This window comes from Vespula vulgaris, chromosome 7, assembly GCF_905475345.1.
Source record: "Vespula vulgaris chromosome 7, iyVesVulg1.1, whole genome shotgun sequence".
Lineage (NCBI taxonomy): Eukaryota > Metazoa > Arthropoda > Insecta > Hymenoptera > Vespidae > Vespula > Vespula vulgaris.
Window position 1 is genome coordinate 1,765,001 of NC_066592.1, and position 20,000 is coordinate 1,785,000.

At 28.7% G+C, this 20,000-nt stretch overlaps 1 protein-coding gene, 1 long non-coding RNA gene and 1 other non-coding gene across 5 annotated transcripts in view; all 3 read left to right on the forward strand.

The window, feature by feature from the left end:
• The window catches only part of LOC127065073 (neprilysin-1-like), a 17,203-nt gene extending 1,165 nt beyond the window's left edge, over positions 1 to 16,038 (forward strand). Inside the window, exons 1-13 of one of the 3 annotated variants that reach the window (XR_007781945.1) lie at positions 1 to 784; positions 2,946 to 3,174; positions 7,828 to 7,866; positions 9,695 to 9,940; positions 10,286 to 10,494; positions 11,031 to 11,210; positions 11,397 to 11,608; positions 12,357 to 12,573; positions 12,672 to 12,854; positions 13,063 to 13,225; positions 13,306 to 13,622; positions 13,735 to 15,331; positions 15,416 to 16,038. The exon at positions 1 to 784 is cut by the window's left edge and continues 1,164 nt beyond it. Coding sequence is in view for 2 of the 3 variants with exons in the window: in XM_050996956.1 (XP_050852913.1) it covers positions 674 to 784; positions 2,946 to 3,174; positions 7,828 to 7,866; positions 9,695 to 9,940; positions 10,286 to 10,494; positions 11,031 to 11,210; positions 11,397 to 11,608; positions 12,357 to 12,573; positions 12,672 to 12,854; positions 13,063 to 13,225; positions 13,306 to 13,622; positions 13,735 to 14,007 (2,379 nt within the window). In the remaining variant the exon portion in view is untranslated. Of the gene's footprint in view, positions 785 to 2,945; positions 3,175 to 7,827; positions 7,867 to 9,694; positions 9,941 to 10,285; positions 10,495 to 11,030; positions 11,211 to 11,396; positions 11,609 to 12,356; positions 12,574 to 12,671; positions 12,855 to 13,062; positions 13,226 to 13,305; positions 13,623 to 13,734 lie in introns of all 3 variants that reach the window. The other 2 variants (XM_050996956.1, XM_050996957.1) reach the window with 2 other exon arrangements.
• LOC127065086 (uncharacterized) overlaps positions 1 to 20,000 on the forward strand; it is a 207,544-nt gene that overhangs the window by 113,468 nt on the left and 74,076 nt on the right. The gene's annotated exons all lie outside the window — the stretch shown is intronic.
• Positions 5,849 to 5,930, forward strand: Trnas-aga (transfer RNA serine (anticodon AGA)). Its single transcript has one exon. It is a non-coding gene; the product is annotated as a tRNA-Ser (tRNA).

A 20,000-nucleotide genomic window follows, 5' to 3' on the forward strand; every position in this document is an offset into this window, starting at 1 on the left:
AGTTTTAACTTTACCGACAATAAGTATTATCTTATTGTTGTAAAGTGTCCTTCGATTGATCCTTTTCTTTCGGATTCTTTTTTTCATTTTCTTCTCTTTCACTCTTTGCTTCATTATCTTCGAAATATATATTTTTTTTATTTTTCTATATTTCTTTATCGCTCTCTTTCTTTCTCTCTCTCTCTTTCTCTCTCTCTCTTTCTCTCTTTCTCTCTTTCTCTCTCTCTCTCTCATACTTTATTCTTATTCGTTATCATCGTCGATATCGACTACGTGGATTATGAATTTTTTCGAGCTCGTTCGTGTGTGGATAAAAAAAGAAGAAGTGGAAGACGAAGAAGAGGAAGAAGAGGAAGAAGAGGAAGAAGAAAAAATCTCAAGGACGATTTGAATTCACGTGTGACGATTAATAAACTGTTTCTTTTCTTTTCTTTTTTCTTTTTTTTTTTTTTTTGAAAGATTTTTCTTTCTAAGAATGAAAGATTAGATCGTATGAAAAGAAAGATCAGATATTATATATTTGATATCGTACGTGCAAAGAGAGACAGAGAGAGAGAGAGAGAGAGAGAGAGAGAAATAACATAGGTAATATTTATTGTCGAAGACGAGTATCATTATTTTCTTGTATTATTCTTTAAACGTGTAAGGGTGAGATAGCAAAAGGATTAATAGGATGAAGTCCGAAAGTAATAACGGATATATCAGAGCTAATGTTATCCCGGAACAAAATGAACTTACGTCTCCCACGGGACAAGACGTTTCACTAACCGGAAGTCCACTTCAGGTATGATTATTTCTATATATATATATATTTATATTTATCTATTTATATGTGTGTATAGGTATAAAAAAAATAGTTCGCAAGAAAATAAATAATCATAATGTACGTCGTGATAATCAGACAATGTTCATTTTCAATTATATCTTTTTTTTTAATTTTTTCTTTTTTTTTCTTCTTTCTGTCTTTTTTAGAATAACACTTCTCTTTTTTTAGAGAACACGTAACACAAATTTTCTTTCCCGCCGTTGAGCCGCCAATATTTTTTTTCTATTTCTTTTGATGACAAAGTAATAATTGATTTCTCCTACTCTATAACGTTTTATAACCTTCGCACCCGTAGGAATACACAGTTAACAGAGGTAGATAATTTCATCGATCGAGAACATAATAAAGACTATGTATAATTATCTACGTTAATTTCGGCCAATTAAAGAGACACCTGCATCGTTGATAAACTAAGGCGTATGTCGTAAAAAGAACAGTGCCGGTTTAATGGCGTGCAGATCTGATAGGTATATAAATGATAGAAAAAGAAAAAAATAAAAGAAAAAGAGAAGAAATAGAAAAGAAGAGAAATAAATACAATTTGCATAAATACATTTATATATATATATATAAATAATATATATATATCTACATACATACATATACATATATATATATATATATGTGTGTGTTTAATATCGATATATATATGTTTTATTGATGATCAAGAAGAAGAGCTTAAAAATAAAACTTTCGAACTTTATTTACGTGACAAGTTATTTTCGTATATTTAAATATACATACATGAACATATATATCTATGCACATATATACTTATATATATACACGCATATATTCGATAATTGAAAAATCGATATCAAAGATTCCCTTTTTTTGCACGAAAGAAAGAAAGAAAGAAAAAAAACGATATTATAGTAATAGAGTAACTTCTTTGAGAGTGAGTAAACTTTTAAAAGGCTGTCGATGTCTGAATAAATCGACGATGAGATGGGTTGAAAGAGAGAAGTAAAGAAAAAAAAAAAGAAAAGAAAAGACAAAAAAAAAACGAGAAAAAAGAGAGAAAGAAGAAAAAAATTATGAAAAAGTAGCAAAATTCAGGAAAATAGAATGAAGTAGGTAGGTGGATAGGTATGTACTTACATATGTACTTTGAGAAGCGAGCAAAACTTCTCATACTTCGTTTTCTATATTCCTGAGTTTGAAGCATCCTCGAAGCAGGCTCATCTTCGTTTTCTTATATCCATATTACGAGAGAGGAATATTCAAAAATTTCTATATTACACGCGCTTCTTCCTATTTCAAAGATCTTCGCATTGATATGAATGATTGAAACGACGAAGAAGTAGATATCTCCAACCTTGGAAATATTTATCCATTAATGATACTCGAAGTAATTTTTCGTTTGAATAATAAATAATATATTGAATTTTTATTTGTTACGCGTTAACCGATCCTTGACCTATTCGTCTATTATTATTATTATTATTATTATTTTTCTTTTTTTTTGTTTATAATAAACGATGCAATAATAGTTTTAACTTTTTGTTTTCATTTTTAATCGTTCTTCTTAAATTTCACTTTATATATCTGTTTTTCCCTTGCTTCTTCTTTTATTTTCATTTCTATTCTTTTTTTTTTATCATTTTTTTTACCCAAGCTTCATTAATAAATTTTCTTATTAATTTACTCATATACAATATTATACAGTATATCATAGTATAATATAATTTAATATAATCAAGATATATCAATACAGTATATAACATAAAACGGTATAACATACTATATAATATAATCATAAGACATCATAAATCTAAACTTTTCTAAACTTTCATTATTATATAATTATATTTCAACAAAGTACGAGCAAAGTGTTGGATTAATAAAGATTATCTTATTTAGTTTTATCAGAACGTTTGTTTTATCAATAAAGTTTACGATCAATTTTAGTCCGATCAATAACATCCATGGATTCATGGATTGATCTTATCCGTCCTAAAAAAAAAACAAAAACAAAAAAAAATAAAAAAAGATAAAAAAAAAATAATAAAAGAATAAAAAAATAACAAAAATAACAGTAATAATACTAATCGACTTTTCTTTTTTCTTTTTTCTTTTTTATTTTTTTTTTTTATTTCTTTCACATCGATTGCGAAAGGTTACCTATGGACCAAGAGGTGGTACAGTGACCAGCGTTCTTCATCCAACGAATACGAGAAGACAGGTTGCTGGAATAACACGAGCTACTTCGGTAACAAGAAGACGAAGTGGGGCTCCTATTAGGCAACAAATGTTAGGCATATTGGCTGCCACATTGCTCGGCATTTCTCTTTTAATTCTTCTCGTCTTGGTATTAAACACGACGCGGGAATGCGTCCAAGAGCCACGTGAGTATCTTCTTTTTTTGTTTATCTCCTCTCTCTCTCTCTCTCTCTCTCTTTGTCTCTTTTTTCTTTTTCTTTTCCTTCGTTTTTTCTTCCTTCCTTTTTCTTTTTCTTCTTTGTCCTTTTTTCTATTTCCGATTAACTACGTTTCGATAGCATCGATCGATCGATATCGTTGCGACCTGTCGTAATTCTACGTGAACACTGTGATACATCGTTAAGTTAAATGGATTAAGAAAACTTTTGGAAATTAATTTCTTTGGAAAATAAAAATGTCCAGTTGAATTTCTTTATTTAAATCGTATTCGTGGAATAATTGAAAGGGAATAAAATAAATTAGTTAATTATGGAGGATAATGAAGGGAGAATTTTTTTTGCTAAATTAACTTTTAGCTACGACATTTTTATTAATTCATTTCCTTTATATATATATATATATATTAAAAAAAAAAAAGAAAAAGAAAAAATAGATCAGATCTTGTTATATTATACGCAGGTATTACATTGATATAATTAATAAATATTAAATATATATTTGTATAGATCGATCTTAAATCGAGAAAATTTATCTCGAATCATTGAATTTCTTCATTGACCTCGTTAATGACCTTGAGATAAAAAGTAAAGAGAGTAAAGTCGAGATATCGATGCGCTAACGTAATATAAAGTATACGCAGCTTTAATGGGAGGGGTTGAAACTCTATGCTTGCCACGTGTCACGATCGTTACGAAAATGTATCGTTATTTGGATTGGTGCGAACTCGTGCTAGAAATTCGAATGAGATTTGCTTTTGTCCATTTTCCTTTTCATCGCATATTCTTTTTACGTGATAGTTCACGTTTGAAGTAGTTCTTATGAAATAAAATATATTTCTTCTTTTTCTTTCTCTTTCTTTCTTTTTTTTTTTAATCTATACATATATATATATATATATATATATATATATATATATATATATATTTTTTTTAATGTTTGTGCTACTTACATATATACATATATATATAGGTATTTAATTTCGAAATATTTTTTATTCTTAATTATTGTTTTTCATGTAACAGAATTTTTTGTTTCATAAATATATATAAATATATATTTTTTTCTTTCAATATTTGTGTTAGTTATTGACGTATATATTTAATTTTGAAATATTATCGATTATTGTTTATTAATGTGATAAAATTTCTTTTATGTTTATTATATATATATATGTATATATATATTTATATATTTTTTCAATATTTGCACTAATTACAGATATACGTCTGTAATTTAAAAATATATTTAATTTTTAATTATTATTTATTACGTACGTTTCAAAACGTACTATATTGAATAACAACACACACACACACACACACTCATATATATATTTTTTATAAAAAATATTAGAACAAAGATTTGTAATAAAATTACTTAATATATTCCCAACTTGTACGTATCATTGAAATGATTTTTAACGTTTAAAAAAATACTTTGTACTATACTTGAAGACCTTTTCCGTTTTTCTTTTTTCTCTATTTTTTTTTTTTTTTCAAAACAAATCGTTAGAAATCATCCCGAAGAAACACAATTTTTCTTTGTTGACGAAGATATCAAACATTTTTCATTTGAATGAACAAAATGTTGAGAAATGTCGGTATTACGATATTTTATCCATCGGTGAAGACAAATCGTTGCGGGTCGTCCGGATCGGATTTTTTTTTTTTCTAATTTAATCGTTACGTCGTAATTTTTTTTTAACCGGTGAAAGGATTATAAACCGCTCTGGGAATTGGCCTTTTCAAGCAGAAGGACTCGATAGCCTCGACTCGACTCGATTCGATTCCATTAAGATCGTGTCGATAGTTGACATAAATCTTTAAGGTCCGTATTAAAATAGATAAAGATATATATATATATATACAGGATACATATACATGTACGTATATATACATACTTATATACATACATATGTATAAAAAGGATGAATGAATTTCTTACGAAATTCAATCGAAAATAATACGGCGTCATAACTTGGTCTTCTCTTTTATTTTCTTCATCTCTTTTTATATTTATTTTCTTTTTTTTTTTTTAATTCTTTCTTCATCCATATCATTTCGTAATTCGCAATGACTTCGTTTATTTTGATTTCCATAAGTTTAGATATACAAGATGATTGAGAAGGATGAAAGGAGGTAGGGAGGAGGGTTTCAAATGTTTCTAAGCGAGATTAAAAAAATTAATTATTTCATTTTCGTGATATCTGAAAGAAAACGTGACGATCCGAAGAAGAAAAAAAAAAATAAAAAGAAAAAAAAGGAAAAAAAAGAGAAAATAAATTAACCCGAAGGATATCGTAGAAGAGTGATATTGATTTATATAAAACTCACGTGTAAGAATTTTTCGGGCCCAGGGTCTACCGTGTGTGAGTAACTAAATGAGTACTTTAGTTCGTAGAAAATACGAGATATCTCGATTTGAAGCGATAATCGCGTTTTGACGTTTATACGATTAATTATAGTGTGTAAAATATTTTTCTAATATTATATTATATCCACGTACGTAATTACTACCTTATTATATCACGTAGAAGAAAAAAGAAAAAAGAAAAAAAAAAAGAAAGCAAGGAGAAAAAGAAAGAATATAATAACATGCATGTCCCTATCTAAAGAAAATTAACACGAGGCAGAACACGTAGCAGTCGTGGCCGAGTGGTTAAGGCGTCTGACTAGAAATCAGATTCCCTCTGGGAGCGTAGGTTCGAGTCCTACCGACTGCGTCCTTTGAAGGATTGTCGTACGATTGTACGTATATTTTTTTTTGTATATTTTTTTTTTTAAATTAATTATCTAATTAATTAATTAATTAATTTCACGAGAAAAAAGTCGAAGAAAAAATTTTCTTTCTCTATATCTCTCTCTTTTTCTTTTTTTTTTTTTTTAATATTTTTTTCTCGCCGACGCTAACGAACGCTCCAACTAAAAATGAAATGGGGAAAAAAGGGAAAAAGAAAATATAAAACGTCGTTCGCAATCGCGTAACGAAGGTACCGAATTAATAATTCAAATCCTCCTGTCTCCCTTTCTCTTTTCGTCCCTTACCGTTCTGTCCTAGCATTCCACAAGAACAATAGAAAGAACTCGGACGAATTTTCCCTGGAGTGTAGAGAATTATTATTCTGGTGACTTGAATCACGTACGCTTTTTCCTACGAACAGAAGAAATAAATAGATAGGGGTATGATTAAATGAACTCATTTTCTTTGTAAAAAAAAAAAGAAAAAAACAAACAAACAAAAAGAAAAAGGGACATTAAATAATATTTCGAAGCGTACGTCAATAATGTTACAGGCTGGTTACAAAGAAAAATGAAGAAAGATATTATTACGAACGCTGAATGCATTGTTTTTTTCTAATATATGAAACCCTATGTGTATATGTGTAAGGGGATTTTTTTCGAAGTGTATATTAAATTTTAATGAGATATACCATGACGGTATTGGTAATAAAAATTATTATACTAAAATACAATATTATATATATATATATATATATATATATATATATATATATATATAATTCGCTAATGAGAAATAATAATTTATAATATATTACAATTGCATATGTTTGAAATAATAATGTAATGATAATGATATTAATAACATAATTATAATTTACTGTTAATATTATCTATCTATTACTGCTAATATTAATAATAATAATAATAATAATAATAATATAAAAAGACTTTCATTGTACTTATATACGTATATATTATTGAAAAGTGTATAAATAATCTATAAAAAATAATATGACTAAACACAATCTCGAAAGATATTTTAATTAAAAAGAAATAAAAAAAAAAAAAAAAATAAAAAAATAAAGAATAGAAAAAAAAATCGATAATAATCTCTTCACATATATCTAATAATTTAATCTCATTTACATTTTTCATTTATTCATTTTCATTTCCTGCATTTACATGAGAATGAAATAAAATCGAAAAAGAAAAAAAAATAGAAAGGAAAAGAGAAAGAAAAGGGAAATTTCATCAGGTGGGCCCATAATAAGGGTGAAGGAAAAGAAATAAGATAAGGTTATCAAAGTCGTTAGATCGCTACGACGGACTCATTACTTCTCTTGGTTATCATTGGAAGCTTCTCATTTCGTAAACAGTAAAAAGTATACCTCGGGAGATTATATCTTTTTCTTCAAAATTATTTCTCGGCGATCGTTATTTTCCTTCCGTGTGGATAACACGTTCTTGCATGTATATCACGAACACCACAGTAACCATCACTATGCCCTTTCTTTCTTTCTGAAAAAAAAAGAATGAAAAAGAAGGAAACAGAAAAAGAAGAAAGAAAAAAAAACCAAGGAAAAATAATACGATAGAGATGATATTTGTAGACAAGTTCAAGGAAAATAAAAATGATACACCGAAAAATCGAGTCATAACATTTTCTATCTCCGCTATTTCTTATAAAGAAATAGCGCAGAGAAATAAGAAAAAAAGAATAAATAAATAAATAAATAAATAAATAAATAAATAAATAAATAAATAAATAAATAAATAAATAAATAAATATATCGAGAGGGAAAATATTAATTGCCTAACTTAGCCTCGACTAATATTATTTAACAGATTATTTAAAACTGTAATATCTTTATTTTATAGGTCCGAATGTATGCATGTCCGAAGAATGCGTCAGAACCGGTAAGTTCGTGCAATATAAATTACAATTTTTATCTGATCATTTAATGTTAATATATTAAAATTGTACATAAATACCTATTATATATATATATATTTATATATGTATTGTACGCATATATATATATAAATACAACACGTATGTATACAAACACGTAAATGCATATCCGCACGAAGAGACTAAAGATTTAATTAAATTTACTTTTTCGTTATAAAAAAAAAAAAAAGAAGAAAAAAAGATTCTATCAACTCGTCTAACTTGTTGATTAAAACATTTAAAAATGTTATAATAGAAATTAGGTTGGACTATAATGATCGTTATAACGAGAAAGAGAGAAAGTGAGAGAGAAACAGTTTTTGATAATAAATAAATTGAAATGTGATTGGAAACGTCGATTATGTTGTCAATTATATTTGACGTTGATTATGTCCGTGTATTTTTTAATTGATTAATTAAAAACATGTCGTCCTCTTTAACCGAATGCAACACGATGATCGCGTTGAAAATCGGTGGAAAATCAGGGGTAGTTCGGGGATGATGAGCTCTCGTCGAGCGTGATTAATTGAAACGTTGATCGAAAACGATACACGCTTGCCAACGAACACGCATTTACGTTATCTAATACGAGCAACATCCACAAAATCGAATTAGTGTGTTTCGTGGCGAATAATTATCGTTCACCGATTTCATCCCCCTTCACGATGTTTCCTTCATTACTACATCTCGATATATATCACGGTTGATTAATTGGTTGGTGTTTTTTTCTTCTTTTTTTTTTTTATTTCATCTTTCTCTCTTTTTCGTTGATACGAATTAATAATTTTTTTTTTTATCATCATTGTTGATTTTACAGATATACGTAGATATCGCATGTAACTAGAGATAGAGATTTAATTAAGAAACTTTTATTTAGTTAGTTAGTTAGTTATTTATTTATTTCTTTATATATAAAACTTTAATTTTTTATTATTGTTGATTTTTCCATCTGCATATTGCGTGCAACATGAAATAAACATCTCATTATGAAATTTGTATCTGTTTGTTTTTCTTTATTTATTATATGTATGTGTGTATATTAAATGTTTTCGTTTAATTTATATAAGAAATTATATTTTGATAATGTATATTAAATATTTATTTTAAATTACGAGCAATATGCAATCTGAAAACAATATATATAATATAAATAATATATGATACGTATGAGAACAATATTATTAAATTTTCATCTTACTTTTTTGTCATATATATATATATATATATATATATATATATATATATATATATTCACATGTTTGTCATATATTGAAAATGTATATTTCATAATTTTTGGTTTTCACGTAAAATATCTAATTTTCTCTTAACGGCATTTAGTCTAAAGGAGTGGAGATTAATCAGGATTGCAATTAATTTGTGACGGTGTACGCGACAGCTCATTAAATCGACGTCGTTCAGTTAAGTCGCGTCAGGATATTAATTTTGCTTCTGGATAATTTCGTTATCGGATAATTTTGCTCGTTTCGCGGGGAAGATCGTTTTGGCTTTGTGTAAATATAATTAATTAACTAACTAACTAACTAAATAAATAAATAAATAAATAAACAAGAATAATAAGTATAAGTAACATTAAATCGTTTTAAATTAATTCGATATTAGCTCATAACAATTTTCACAATTTTAATAATTGATAAATTATTTTTATGCGAGGAATGAAAGGAGCGAGTTGCTATAATTTTTTTATATTAAAAAAAGACGACAAAAAAAGATGAAAAAATAGAAAAATTAAAATACGAAATCTAAATGATTTTTTTTTTTTTATTAAATATGTAGCCGCAAGTTTGCTCTCAGCGATGGACCGAACTGTTGCACCCTGTGTAAACTTTTTTCAATACGCATGCGGTACTTGGAATCGTTTGCACGTGATACCAGAAGACAGAAGTTCTATCAGCACGTTCGAAGTGCTCGCCGATCAACTCCAAATCATTTTGAAGCGTGTTCTCGAAGAATCACCGAACGAGAACGACAATAATGCAACTCTCAAGGCCAAAATGTTCTACAAATCGTGCATGGACATCCGTGGGTATAAAAAAAAAATTACAGAAGTGTAATTAACGGAATTCCCTGATATTTTCTTTCTCTCTCTCTCTCTCTTTCCTTTTCTTTCTCATATTTTTGCAACATTCGAATTTTTACGATTAACGAATGTTGATAAATTAAAAAATAATAAAAAAAAATTTTTTTTATTTCATTTTACTTTCTATTTTTCGATTCGAAATAAATATAAAAAAAAAGGAAAAAAAAAATAATTTTCTTAAAAGTGAAAGCCCGTTCTTCTAACTAATATTCTCCGTTAAAGATTTTAGTCAACGAAAATTTAATTCGTTTAAATTTGTATCGTTTTCATAATCGATGAATTTGCAGCACGTATACGCGAGATCGGTGACAGACCTTTGAAGAAAACATTAGCAGCACTTGGTGGTTGGCCCGCAGTGATTGGAGCATCTTGGGAACCACCACCTTATCCGATCGAGGTTCTCTTGGGTCGTTTACGAGGTGAATACAACGAGGGTGTTCTAATGGAGCAATGGGTTGGCCCGGATGACAAGAATTCCTCAACCAACATCCTGCAGGTGCGCCGGCAAAGTAAGGCCCCTTGGTCGACGAATGCATGACATTCTCTTTTTTATTCGTTCTCAACAACAATAACAATAATAACAATAAATAACGAATATATATATATATATATATATATATATAAATATATAAATACATATTATATATCAAATAATGATATATCATATATAGAATCAAAAAATTACAATACTCAATCGATCATAAGAATTCATTCTGAGCAAATTTTATAAAGAAAGCAAAAGAAAAAAAGAACGAACCAAAAATAGAAACTACTTATAAAACGCTAAAAGAAAAAAAGAAAATAAACAAAAAAGAATAAGAAATATCGAGAAAAGAACAAAAATCGAAACTACCTGTTTATGAAAAGAAAAAAAAAACAAACAAACAAAATTCCCGATCAAAAAGTTTGACGAATATCGTAATCTCGTTTATAAAGAGAAAACCTAAATCATATAATAAAAGAATATAATAAATTCGAGGGTTAATTAATTTCTTCATTCGTTCATCATTGATTTTTCTCGATCAAATGCAGTTGGATCAAATGCAGCTGGCATTACCTAGCCGTGATTATTATCTGAAGAAGAACAGCGAGGCCGAATTGGATGCTTATCATCGTTACATGACGAACGTAGCTGTTTTGCTTGGCGCCAATCGTGAAAATGCAGCACTCGAGTTTAATCGCGTGATCGCCCTTGAAAAACAACTTGCCAATGTACGTGTCCTTCGTCTTCTTTTTTTCTTTCTTTCTTTCTTTCTTTCTTTTTTTTCGTTTCTGTTTCTCTCGTTGAATTTTAAATCAATTGAAGAACGACCGAATATTTTTTATTCGTTTGTAAATTTCTTTCTTTTTTTTTTTTTCATTTTTTCTTTCTTTCTTTGTATCTTTTTATTCTCGCAGGCTTCGTTGCCCGAGGCCGACAGACATGACACCTCAATGATCTATAGAAAGTTAACATTACGAGAACTACAAAAAGAGGTGCCGCAACTTAAATGGAAAGTTTATCTCGAGGAATTCATAAGTGCACCGATTACCGAGGACGAGCCAGTAGTGGCATACGCGATGCCCTATTTCCTTCAAATGGGTCGAATCGTACAGAAAACCGATCGCAGGTACTTAGTTATTTACTCGGTTACTTGTTCATTTCGATTACTTTAGGAAATATCCATCGTTTTTTTTTCCTTTTTTTTTTTATCGTATTTCTATCACATTTCGACTTACTAGATCTTAGAATGTATCACAGTTTGAATGTATCGTAGATAATTTTATGTTTTTATTTCTTTTATTATTTTCTTTTATTTTTTTATTTTTTTTTTTTTATTATCTTCCCCTACCACCCCTCCTCTATTGAATTTATTTACCTTTTAAGAAGTCAAATTTTCCACTGTTTTAGTTTCTTCTTATTTTTTTTTGTGTTTTTGTTTTCTTTTTTTCTTTCTTTCTTTCTTTTTTTTTTCGTAATATCGACATCGTTCTGTAATATTTTATTCTTTCGTCTATCATAGTTTTTTGAATGAAATAGTCGAACGTCAAATTTACTCGTTAAAATTGGATTTCCGACTATTCCAATCTTTTCGTTTTATTCTTTTTTCTCGATTTTTTCTTTTTTTTAAATGCGTCGTTAAATTTGTCAATGTAAAATTCCATTTCCTACTATTCGATCCTTCGCTTTTGGATTCAATTTATTATTATTATTATTATTATTATTATTATTATTATTATTATTATTATTATTATTATTATTATTTTAATCGAAACTTCGACTAAAATAAAATTTGTTGGATAGATTGCAATTTTTTTACTTGGATTTTTCGTTTCTTTTTTTTTTCGTTGATTTCATCGTAATATTCTCTTTTACAGGACGTTGCACAATTACATATTATGGCGATTGGTGATGTCTATAATGCCGCATATGATAGACGAATATCAGCAAAAGAGAATCGAGTTTCGTAAGATATTATCAGGAATCCTCAGCGAGAGAAACAGATGGTCCCAATGCGTCGAGTGGACCAATAAGAATCTTGGAATGGCTGTGGGTGCACTTTTTATACGTGATAATTTTAATCACGAGAGCAAGGTTCGTTAAAAGTATTAAATGTTCGAAGCTATATCAACGAATTTGTATGGATAGTTCATCGCGAAAATTTTCTTTAAAAATGATTGTTATTATTATAGGAAACTGCATTGGAAATGATACGAACTATACGCGAAGCTTTTAATGAATTGCTAGCTGAGAATCAATGGATGGACGATGAAACTAGAACCGTTGCCAAAGGAAAAGCTGATTCAATGAATGAAAGAATTGGTTATCCAGAGTTTTTGAAGGATCCAGTTAAACTTTCCTTGGAATACGTTACGGTATATATATATATATATATATATATATATATATATGTATATGTATATATATATATATATATGTATACGTATATGTATATTCAACATCCAAAATATGTCGATCAGATTTTAATTTTTATTTTCTTTATTTTCGTTCAATTAAATAAAATAGAAATTAAAATAAAAAAATTATTGTTGATTGGTTATTACCAAATACAAATAATTTTAGTTGAACATAACGGAGGATCATTTTTTGGAAAATGTTTTGGCGGTACATAAGTACGACGCATATCACAATCTTCAGGAATTACGTCAACCGGTTGACAAAGACAAATGGTCCACAGAGCCAGCCGTGTTAAATGCATTTTATAATCCTAATAAAAACGACATAGGTAGGTCGTAGGATATATGTAGATAAAAAGAATAATGAGATGTTTAAAAAAAAAATATATCTAATTATTATGGATTTCAGTATTTCCCGCTGGTATACTGCAACCGTTGTTCTATTCTCAACACTTTCCTAAATCGTTAAATTACGGTGGAATCGGTGTGGTGATAGGTCATGAAATCACTCATGGGTTCGATGACAAGGGACGACAATTTGACAAAGATGGCAACATGATGCAATGGTGGAATAATGCAACCATTAAAGCATTTCGAGAGAGAGCACAGTGTATCGTCGATCAATACTCTCGATACAAATTACAAGAAGTTGATCTTTACATAAACGGCCGAATGACGCAAGGTGAAAATATCGCTGATAATGGTGGATTAAAACAATCGTTTCGTGTAAGTACGTAATTATAGTTAGTTTAATGAATATTTATGAGATCTTGTACATTATTTACCATTTTATTATTTATTTATTTATTTATTTATTTACTTATTCTTGTCATTCTAGGCTTACAAAAAATGGGTCACGATACACGGAGAGGAACCATTGTTACCTGGGGTGAATTTAACTCACGATCAACTCTTCTTTCTTAATTATGCACAAATTTGGTGTGGCTCGATGAGACGAGAGGATGCTCTAACGAAAATACGTAGTAGCGTACACTCACCGGGTCCGGTTAGAGTGTTGGGCCCGCTTTCAAATAGCGAGGACTTTGCCAAGGCCTATAATTGTCTACCAGGCTCACCGATGAATCCAACGCGTAAATGTAGCGTCTGGTAAAAATGTACGAATTGTCAGAAAAAAAAGAAAACAAGAAGAGATAAAAGAAGAAAAAGATTTTTTTCGAAAGATCTGATTCATTCGAATGGATACAAAATAGATAAATATTTGATGAGAATACAGAGGATGTCATTGTAATACATCCAATATGGACTCCATTTTTCGTGGTAGCCATTTTGTCGGTCGCCATTAGACGCGTATATCGAACTTTACACTTTTATCCACGAAAATGCAATAATATAAGTATAGTTGATAGTTGTACGAGATGAAACAAAAATTAAAAGAAAATATTTCATTAATAATAACAATAATAATAATAATAACTATAATAATAATAATAAAAAATAATAAAAATAATAATGATGATGATAATGATGATGATGATGATGATGATGATGATGATGATGATGATATAGAGATTATTAAAATTCATAATCGTATTGCATATACTGCGATATATTATGTAAATGGTATATATATACACACATATACATACCTATATGAGTCTAATGTAAGACCTAACGGAGTTGTTCAAGTATCTCGTTCAAATGATATCATCATATTAACGATATCTTAATTCAGAAACATAATTAAATAAGCTTTAATAATTATCACAAAATATCGAACGGCCACAGTTATTTGGACAGCTCCGCCATAGGGAGAAAAAAAGTGCAACGTATGTATGTATATATAAAATTTATGTAAGTATGTAAGTATGTTTGTGTGTACGTATTGAATGTATTTTATGTATTGTATGTAATGTATGTATATCCCAGAAAAATTATAGGAAGATGTATACATACTTATTTCCGGAATTAAATAATTAAGTAGATATAAGAGGATTAAAAATACACACACACACATATATACCTAGATTTCACAACGAAATTCATCATGAATTTCGTTCGTTGAATTTTTCCCATGATAATGGGAATAAATTAAGGTAATTCGTTATTTTACAGGTGTTAAAATGTTTTTAATGGAAATCCATTTGAAATAGTTACGCGTTCTATTTATCTGTCTACCATTTGCATCTGGATATATCAAAAAACACAACAACAATACGTGACGAATGAATGATTCATCAAGAAATAATAATATTAATAAAAAATATAATAATAATAATGATAATAATAATAATAATAATAATAATGACTGAATAAATCGACTGCGATATCGACCAGCAGCAGTTTTCAGGAAAGAACAAGAACAACAATGGTAACAACAGTAATACTATAACAACCACAACAATAACAACAACAACAATAGCAGCAGCAGCAGCAGCAGCAGCAGGAGTGTAGCAACGATATTGTTGTTGAAGCAGGTGCCTAAAATAGTTTTCTTTCTATCACTTTTTCTTTCTTTATCTTTTATTCTATTTCTTTCTATTTATTTGTTTCTTTCTTAGCCATCTCAAACTCAATGAGAACATTCAAAAAATAGGCAAGAGACCATAAAAGATCTTCATTATCTCACACGCTCCATAATATAGTCGTGTAACAACGTATGTAAGCCGAATTGTGAAAAAATATTTTCTACAATTACGAGATGATATCTCTATTTTGTCTTCTTCAAAAGAGAGCATATAAAGTATGTATATATATACATGCAAAGATTTGACTTATACTTCAAGAGCGTGACGAGATGATCCCATAAAAAATAACGTTGTAATAGCAATGAAAAGAAAAAAAGAAAGTTCGTAGTTTTTGTCGATTTTATTTATTTGTTTATTTACTTATTTATTCATTTTTCTGTTTTTTCTTTTCTCTCTCTTTTTTTTTTTTTTTTTTTGAATAATAAAAAACCAATACCGATAGATATATGTCGGAGCATATTTTTCATATTTAAATTTTTATTTATTAAATGCTATGTAGATTGTTTCGTGTATTATTTGACAAACAGTGCGTTAAATTCAGGATCTTGCAGGATTTAATGGATTCTATTGAAAAGTTGTTTCACGGGATATTCTCGATATATATATATATATATATATATATATATATATATATATATATATATATATTGATATATTTCGAAAAGAGAAAATAACAGGCAGTTGTGTATTTGTTGAAAGATTTACTCTAGTATCGGAACATATCATCCATACATAGCACGGTCAATGCCGATCTTGCTTGTTTTTATGTAAAAAAGGTGGAAATAAAAATAATATACAACAGACAGAGGGCTCTCTCTCTCTCTCTCTCTCTCTATCTCTCTTACACTTTTTCTCTTACTCTCACTCTCTGTTTCTCTCTTATCCTTTCTTACATCGTCGTGTCCTCTCTTCTCTCTTATTTCTCTCTCTCTCTCTCTCTCTCTCTCTCTCTCTCTCTCTCTCTTCTCTCTTTCTCTCTCTCAAGACAACATATGAATCTCAAACGCGGTGCTTGCTTGATTTTTTCCCCGGTGCCGCGCACTAATTTTTTTGTTTCTTTTTCTTTTTTTTTTCCTTTTTTGTATTGTTTTATTTAGTTCGTATATTCATATAAAAATGTAATTTAGTCAAAATTTGTACATATTGCACGGTCCAATAAGGATTTTATCGATCTTTATGATGATAATAATAATAATAATAATAATAATAATAATAATAATAATAATAATAATAATAATAATAATAATAATAATAATAATAATAATAATAATAATAATAATAATAATAATAATAATAATAATAATAATAATAATAATAATATAACGTAATATATATAATATTAATACAATATAATATAATATAAAATAATAATAATAATAAGAAGAAGAAGAAAATAATAATGACAATTGTCTCTAATAATAGTTAATAATAATAATAATAATAATAATCAATAACAATTAGTCTTACATTTACATTGCGCGATTAAAATGAAAAAAGACCATAAGAGAAAATAAAAAAGAAAAAAAAAAGAGAAAGAACAAGGGAAAAAAAAAGAGGAAGAAGAAGAAGAAAAGAATAAGTGCCCGCGTTTTGGTTTCCTGTGGCAAAGAAGCGAAATCCGACTAATTATGCTTGTCATATGCTCGTTCTAATGGCAAAAATTTAATGAATTATTTTAGATTAGCTGTGAGAGAGAAAAAAAGTGGGGTGGGTTTGAAGGGTGGAAGGGTGAGCGGGCGGGGGGTGTAGATTATTGATACAAACAAATTTTTTTTGCACTCTTAATCGCTTTAGAAACATATGTTGTTTTTTTTATCATGCCAGTACATAAGAGAGAGAGAGATAGACATATATATAGAGATAGAGATAAAGGTAAAGAGAGAGAGAGAGAAAGTGAGAGAGAAGGAGAGAGAGAGAGAAAGAGAGGGGAGGGAGAGAAGGAGAGAGATAGATAGAGAAACCTATACTTGTGTATGTGTGTGTATGTGAGAGAGAGGGAGAATATGTGTGTTTAAAATAAAAAGAGAGGAAAAGGACAACGTTATGGCGCGCTGTCGAAACTTCAACTAATAATTATTACGATATTTAACATTACTAATAATAATAATAATTATAATAATAATATTAATAATAATAATTAATAATGATAATAATAATATTAATAATAATAATTAATAATGATAATAATAATAATAATAATAATCTTGATTTTATATATATATATATATATATATATATATATATATATATATGTACTATTGCTAACGTAACGCGAGTCTCTTCTCATCTTATGTACAACAAATGTAATTTCGAGTGTCTCGTATTATATCGAGGACGAAGAAAGGTTCTAGGTCATTTTGAAAATTTATTCGAGCACGTATATAATGTTCGACGACATTTATTTGTATCTTACTTTTTCGACGATATTTATTGTATCTTACTCGTTGGACGCAGAAACGAACGAATTTTTTCTTTCGATAAATATATATATGTGTGTGTGTGTGTGTGTATGTGTGTGTGACGACGCTCTTCTACTCTTTTATCACGATTATACTCTTCCTTCCAATAGTCGAAGGTGGATAGGAAGTATAACAATATCGAATGAACGCCATTTATCGCATTAAAGAAAATGTTGAAAGTTGAAACGAACGTCGTTCTCTCTCTCTCTCTCTTTCTCTCTCTTTCTCGTTATTTTTTTGTGTTTTCAAAGTAGAGTACTTACGAGGTACTTACACATTGAAATAGAACGAGAGCGAGTGAAAGTGTGTGTGTATGAGAAAGAAAGAGAAAATGAGAGAGAGAGAGAGAGAGAGAGAGAGAGAGAGAGAGAGAGAGAGAGAGAAAGATGGTATGAGGAAACCACAAAATGACGACCACTTCTTCGAATTTTCGTCGAGTCTCCGATTCACGCGAAAAATTTTCCGCTCCCATTCTATATTTTATTATTTCGGTTTATTATTTCATCGCGAAGGGATTTTCCAAAAAAATAATGCGGCTTTTTCTTCTCTTTTCTTTTCTTTTTTTTCTCTCTTTTTTTTTTTCTTCGTTCGTACGTTCGTTCGTTCGTTCGTTCGTTCGTTCGTTCGTTCGTTCGTTCGTTCGTTCGTTCGTTCGTTCGTCAGTTAGTTAATTAATTAGTTTGTATGTACGTTTGTTTATTTGTTTGTTTGTTTATTTATTTATTTATTTATTTATTTATTTGTTTGTTTGTTTGTTTGTTTGTCGTCATTGTTACATCTAACGTACGCGTGTAACGTGTACGTTCTAATCTACACCCTGATGCCCCCATATGCGTTAAAGTCACTGTTACACGCTATTTTATATTTGTAATATTATTTTATATATCCGTCCCGCGTAAACTATATTCGCGAGCATATCATATTGTTTCCTCGCAGTGCACTCTCTTCGTCGTCTCATATTATTCTTTTCAGAAAAATATATATTTATGTGTTCTTTTATTTATTTAATTATTTATTAACCTTTCTTTTTTTTTTTCTTTAATGTACGTGCGTACGTACGTACGTACGTACGTACGTATGTATGTATGTATGTATGTATGTATGTATGTATATATAATTATATATATCATATATCATATATACTATTTAAATTTATACATCGACGGATCTCAACGAAAATTACGAAGAACTTAGTCGGTGTTTTCTCAACCCTTTTCATTTCTTTCCTTTTGTTTTTTTTTTTTTTTTCTTTAAACTCGCGAAACATAACTTTTAATCCTTCTTTTTCAAACAACGGTTCGCGTATTTTCTTCTTGTTTTATGTTCATGTAATGGTGGTTGTAATGGTGGTGTTAATGATGGTGATCTCTCTCTCTCTCTCTCTCTTTTTCTCTTTCTTTCTCTCTTTTTCTTTTTATAGATATTCCTCAAAAGAATATCGTTCAATTCTCTCTACGAAAAGAAATCTCTTTGAAAACACGATCTCTACTAACGAGAGTATCGCTGCTAAAAATTCAAAAATAGTTATCGTACCTTAAGAAAAATGCGGAAATATTCAACGAGAAAATATTATAAAATTTGTCGTCCAACGAGAAAGCAAGTAAGTAAATAAGTAAATAGATAGGTACATTATATATACCTTCCTTAATAGATAAATACATAAATTTTTTCTTTCGCGATGTTACATGATGTTTGGAGATGAAGAGAGAGATTAAAAAACAAAAAAAAGAAACAAAAATGATAGAAAAGGAAAGAAAAAGAAATAAAATAAAATAACGAAGATATAACTACTTCGTTGACTCGATTAAACAAAACGTTTTATATGACATCGATAATTCTATCGTTCTTGAATCCAACAATGCGTACGAATTTGAAAAAGAGAAAGATGCAAGCGCGAGATCGTAGAGAACAAAAAAATAAAACAAATCCCGATGATTCGATCGTGACGATCGAGGAATGATGTTTATTATAGCGTTACTGTTCTTTTCCTGTTTCTTATTTTTTTAACATTTTACTCTCATCTTATTCTAAATTTTTTTTGGAATCATCGGGATTTTTTCGCTCGCCTATGCATTTCTCTCTCTCTCTCTCTCTTTCATTCTCTCTTTATATATATATATATATATATAAATAATATAAATATATTATATATACATGTA